At 51.5% G+C, this 5,876-nt stretch overlaps 1 protein-coding gene across 1 annotated transcript in view; it reads left to right on the forward strand.

Moving 5' to 3' along the window:
* The window catches only part of LOC104271291 (SRSF protein kinase 3-like), a gene marked incomplete at its 3' end in the record, with an annotated part of 12,164 nt that overhangs the window by 2,257 nt on the left and 4,031 nt on the right, over positions 1 to 5,876 (forward strand). The window contains exons 4-8 of the mRNA XM_009865913.1: positions 897 to 1,024; positions 1,194 to 1,302; positions 1,721 to 1,808; positions 4,132 to 4,219; positions 4,471 to 4,577. Of these exons, the coding sequence (XP_009864215.1) occupies positions 897 to 1,024; positions 1,194 to 1,302; positions 1,721 to 1,808; positions 4,132 to 4,219; positions 4,471 to 4,577 (520 nt within the window). The remainder of the gene's footprint in view (positions 1 to 896; positions 1,025 to 1,193; positions 1,303 to 1,720; positions 1,809 to 4,131; positions 4,220 to 4,470; positions 4,578 to 5,876) is intronic.

The following is a 5,876-nucleotide window of genomic DNA, read 5'->3' on the forward strand; positions in this document are numbered from 1 at the left end:
TACTAACTGTTTCTGAAAATCCTCCAGTGCAACGAGCTCTTAGCTTGAGAGACTTGATGCAAAGGTCAATAATTCCACCCATGCTAATGGTCTGCTGGGATTATTGTCACCTGTCACAAGCTCTGGCAATGTGCGTGAACCTGAAGCTTTAGCCACACGGCAAGTGACATTTCTAAATTATGAAAGGCTGAGTTGGGAATACCCCAGCTAAGGCAGTTTACATCTTTATTTCCACTAGCAACATGGGTTTGGGGCTGCTATTTCAGGTGACCAGTGCTGAAGCCAATTCAGTACTGGTGCTGCAGGGCAGGGGGACAGCAGTTGCACCAGTCTGTCGGCACTGTCTTGGTGTTTGTATCTCGAGCTGTCATAGAAACAAACCCTGGGAACAGCCTCCTCCTCCATCGCAGCCTCTCACCAGAACATCACGGGACAGTCAGTGACAAACTTGTGCTCCGGCCCCAGGCTGGGGACAGATGCACAGCGCTGTGGTGTCTAAAATGCAGGTTCTGCTTCATACCCATCTGGAGCGAGAGGCTTCTCTTTGACAGCACAGCCCACACGTGTCCCCTCCTCAGCCAGGATGGGGAGCGGGTGTTTTCCCCCAGGAGAGGGGGATTCCGCCATTCCTGGTAAGCCCCTGAAAATCCCCACTGGGCACAGGGAAACCCGAGACTCCCACCTGGCTTGGCCTCAGCCTGCCAGCTTTCCTTTTCTGAACTCTTTAAAATAACTCCTGCCTCCCTGAACGGCCAGAAGTGTTTGCCCAGTCGCAGGGCCTGAGGAGGTGGATGGGAAGGAAGGGGGTGAGGGGACAGCAGGGCTGGGAAAGGGCATCAACGTGAACAGCTTGAGCAGGGAAACACTGCCCTGCAGCCTGCCAACTCTCTTTAAAGGAGTAAAGTGCTGAAGATTGTCCGTGCCCTGTTCCCTACTGCCTCTGTCCCCCGGTGCCAGGATCTGCAGCGCTGCTGGGCCATGGAGGAGCAGGCGCAGGAGGAGGTGCCGGCAGCCCAGCGCACAGGTCAGTCCTCGGGCTTGTGGCTTTGGAGCCGAGAGATCCTTCCCAGGCCAGAGAAGGCCATGGGGACCTGCCCGGCCGTTCCTCTGGGACGACGGCTGTCCTCAGCTGCTCTTTCAGTCTAAGAGCACTTAGAGATGTTGGTAACGCTTCTTGGCGATGGTCCCCACAGGAGGCCACCACCCCGTGCGGGAAGGAGAGGTGTTCAGCACGCGATACCAAGCTCTGCGCAAGCTGGGCTGCGGCACCTTTGCCACTGTTTGGTTGTGCCAGGACGTGAGGTGAGGGGCTGGCCACCTTTCAGGGAGGGGGGAAGGGGTGGCTGACCTCCTGGGCAGGACTAGCCCCTCTCGCAGGAGTAGCAGAGGGCAGCTGCCTGCCCCGGAGCACATCGGCATCCCTCCTGGGCACAGGGCAAACCTGGCAGCCAGCTTGGTGGGGTGCAACAAGCAGAGCTGCTCCTCGGAAACCAAAAGAACATACATGAGGGGGGATCAGCCCTTGCTCTGCAATTGGCTTTTCTCATTTAGACCTGGTGGTATCAGTGCTCTGGCTTTTTCTCTCCCTTTGCGAGGCTGCTTGCAGGAGGGCAACCTCCCCAGTGAGCCCGGGACTGGGTGACTGGGAGAAGGGGAGGTGCTGCTGGTGGTTAGGGTCACTCTGGCATGCGCAGGCTGGCAGCTGTGGTTTGTTTCTCAGGAGGAAGAAACACGTAGCTGTGAAGGTCCTGAAAAGCAGGGAAGGCTTTGCTGAGGCTGCCCAGGACGAGGTCGCTCTCCTCCGCTGCGTATGTATGTTCTGGGGGCTCTCTGCTTTCTCCACAGGGATTGTCACCGAGTTCACATCTGAGGATCAGCCTCCTCATCTCTTCTCCTTCCAGGGCTCAGTCTGAGGAGTGACATGGGGAACAGGAAAAAAACTCAGAAAGTTAGGGGATTCATAGAAATCACCCCATGGCTCAGTGCTGGCTTCTGAAACAGGCACAATCTCCTTCTGTCATACTGGGATATGCTGGCTGTGTCCCATTTGCCCCATCAGCCCATTTCTTTCAGCTGAGACCAAAATCCAGTAAACAGGAGGAACCTGCAGAAGGGTAAGGTAGACAATCAACAGAAAAAGGTGTCAGGGTTCTCAAGCGGGAGATGGGAGCGTGTCGACTGTATTGGTGTCGCTCTCATCTCAGAGGGCATTGCCCTATCACAACAGTGATGTAAAAAAAGTGATATTTTAGTGATGTAAAAGGAAGTATCTGGGAAGAAAAAAAAGCAGCATGTAGCAAAAAATATAAACCTCTGAAGTCAGAAAACTTCCTCCTGCCTTTGCTAATGGATGCAGTAATTAGGCACTTCTATCTGGGTCTCAGCTGGTTGCCTTAGAAAGTGGCTTGACCTGCTAGTTCTAGAAAGCTTGTGATCACAATTCTTCGAGTTTGCCTGAATACAAAGTTACATCAGCTTTAGATGAGTAAAGGCCATTAGGTTTTGCATTTCAAATTGCTCTGAGGCTTCTCTCCTACAGGCTTGAGAAAGGTTTAGCTCACACCTGCAAATCCATGGGCCCTATCCAAAGGGCCATGAGCCAGCCTCAGTGATGCAAGAGGAAGTACCAAGTGGCACTAATTTAATGCAATCAGAGGGCTGCTTTTCCACACATCAGCACAATCCTGCATAGAGACTGAGCCTTACCCTTGATTTATTACTAATTCTCTCTGAAAGACACGCCTTCCCATTCAGCACAATACCGACAGCGCAATCCAGCTGGTTCCTAGGGCTGTTCCCACCAGCGTGGGGTGGTTGGTGGTGGCAGTTGTAAGAAGAGGAGGTGACCTGGTCTCCCCTGCTTCCCCGGCTGCTCACCACTGTTGTGCCGGCATGAACCTCCTGGCACTGGTGCAGGTGGCTGCAGCATCTGCACAACGTGCCAAACCAAAATCCTAACGGTTATGGCTGTAGAGGGAAAAAAAAAAACCCAACACCTGAATTGCTGTAGCAAGGTCAGTGCTCTGCAAGAGCAAATTCCTGAAGTACCTTGCGTGGCAAGTGTCCAGCACTGGTGCAAGAGCTGGGGGTGCTGAAGCACCATGCTTGGGCAGAGCACGCGTCAACCAGCCCAGCACCCTGGGCTAGCAGCAGATATCCAGATGGGTGTAAGGACAAGCCAAGCACAGAGTGCTGCTCCCACGTGAAAGCTCCCCTGGCCTGCAGCAGTTTGCAGCTGGAGATTTCTTGTGCCAAGAGGGATATCTGTGTGGACAGTAATTCTCAGTGGATTTACCTTCACAAGACCTGCCCTGCTTTCATGTGAGCCCATGTGCTGCATGAAGAACCACCTCCTCTGCTTTGCTTTTGTACCTCCCAAGTGGTAGGTTTGATGGCCTTTGGGTCTTGTATGAGAGATTCGTGTTCATCCCCTCCACCACCACTGTTAGAAACTTTTCTAACACTTTTTCTAACACTGTCATCTTCTAGAACTCTCCAGGACTTGCCCATAGCCAAACCTTTTCCAGCCCAGAGAGACCTGGGTTCCTCCAGGCATGGAAGCTGCTCTCTACCATGGTGGGACAGGTAGCCTTCAAGTGGCCAGAGGAAACCTCTGCCTCTCTGCAATCCTTTGCGAGGAGTTGCTGAAGGGAAGGTGTAGGTTCTAAAAGGCGACGTCCCAGCCTGCTGCCCTCAGCTGGGGATGGACGGGGTCATCCTCGCTCTGAGGGCAAGGAGCAGAAGCTGCAGAAAGGCAAAGGAAATGAACAGCCATTGCTGCTGGGAGCAGGGAGCTGTGGTCTTGGGGGAATCCCCTTCCAGCACAGGCAGGAGGGATTTCTGAGTCTGCACGGAAGAGATTAAAGAGCAGGAAGTGTGCTAGGCACTATTAGTGGGATCGGCTTGAATTATTCGGACACTATGAGTGTGATGGTCCCACCTGGTCAGGAGCTAGACAACATACTCAGTCCTTGGTAACAGACTCTGCTTTGTGTGTTTGCAGCCTGGTTTTCCTGATGTTGTTCTCATGGGATTGGTCGTGAAGTGCTAAGAAGAGAAAGTCTATAGAATGGGAAAAAATGGGCGCAAGATGTCCTTGTCTAATTGCAGCCTTCTTGGAATCCTCCTCAGGTAAGCAGTATGAAGAAGAAGGACCAGGCAGGAGAAAACATCATCTGTTTGTTAGACGATTTCAGAATGATTGGAGAGAACGGCTTCCATATCCTTCTGCTGAGAGTGCTGCAGCTCTGGGTCAGCAAAGCCTGGCCTTAGCTTGGGGAGCCTCAGGATGGTGTGAAAACAAACGCTGTGCCCCCTGAGAAGGAGGAGCAGAGCAGTAGCTGGATTGGGGCACACGGCAGTGGCTGGAGGGGGAAGGTTGGGTAAGGAGGTATTTGGCTGCCCTAGTGAAGGGCAAAAGGCTGGTGGTAGCGTCTTTTCACTGTTAGTGAATCCCTGACTCTTTGCCACATGCGTGCTTGGTGTTTGAGGCGCTGGGTCCTTCCTTGCAATGTCTGATGGGTAATTACACAGCCCAGGGACTGCCTTTGCCTTTCGTGAAAAAATCTTTACAGCAGGTGAGAACTCAGCTGTAGGTGAGTGAGGGCACCAAGGGGATGGCTGGGGGAAATGCCACAGTCTTCATCCTGGGGTCACCTGCCACGAACTCCACGACTGCATCCGCAAAGAAAGGGACAACACAGAGTGAGTGCCCAAGGCATGAGTTTTTTTAAAGGAAAACAATAACTATTTCTTTTGGGCTTAAGGAGAGAAAATGCTAACTAAAATGGAGAGTGGGAAGCAATCCCATTGCCACTGATATGGGGCACTGTGTGTTCCTGCCCAAGCCTGCAGTCTCATTGGATTTGGGAAGGAGTCAGGGCCACCACCACGAAGAGTCAGCAGCCTGCAGACCTGCACCGGGTGGTTCAGGGGTGGCACCCGTGTTCCCATCGTCTCAGTAATCACTGCGTTCTCCAGCAGCTCTGCTGCTCGCAGGAGTAGGAAGTTGTGTGCAACTGGCAGGTCTGGCAGCTTTTTGCATGAGGTCTCCCTCAGCTCTGATGTCTTTCCAGGGCTTTCTAAATTGCTGGTTTGGTTAGCTGGTCCTCCACCCGTGTTGAGGTTTTCCTGTTCAGAGCCAACTCTTCCTTCGTCCCCTGTAAGGATGTGGTGTGCTGATCAAACAGATCATGAAAACTGAGTTTCTTATGTGTTGGCTGGGAGTAGCTAAGGAATGGGAAACCTGAGTTAAACAGTTAAAATTGTATTTTGCCTCTCATGCTGAGATTTATCAGAAGTCTGCACACGTGCCAAGATGAGGATTTGCTACTCTGATTCCTGTGCCTTTCTAGGGACACTAAGAAAGAAAACCACTTCCTCCTTCATCCTGTTTTCTGGAATAACCTCTTCTTCCTCAGAATAGTTTCTTTTTCCTCTAAATAAGTTCCACTACGACCTGAATGAGTTAAACAAAAATGGCATTAATCTCTGGGCCCCATTTCACACCCAAGCCTTTTGCTTGTTCCATTCCCTTATCTGCTTTAACTGTAAAATCTCAGAACCTTTTTTCCCCCCTTTAGATCAGCACTGGGACAGTATTTACTTCTGATTCATTCCAGTTTAGCTATTTAAATCTTTCCCCATGTTTCATAGTTACCATTTAAGGTTGGTATTTCCCTGGGGCTGCTGTTTGTCCCAGAATAGAATTTGATAATACAGAGAATATTCGCCAGCCCTTTATGTCTGACCAGGGTGTTTAAAAAACAAATGTAACTCTCCCAGCAGCGTTTTCGCTGTTATTGATTTCTGATAGCGATTGTTTCTCTCTGGTAAGTGTTGTTTATCTCTCCCCTGTGGCAAGGCAGGCTCTCCCT

The sequence above is a fragment of the Apaloderma vittatum genome, unplaced genomic scaffold, assembly GCF_000703405.1.
Source record: "Apaloderma vittatum isolate BGI_N311 unplaced genomic scaffold, ASM70340v1 scaffold23383, whole genome shotgun sequence".
NCBI classification, from domain to species: domain Eukaryota; kingdom Metazoa; phylum Chordata; class Aves; order Trogoniformes; family Trogonidae; genus Apaloderma; species Apaloderma vittatum.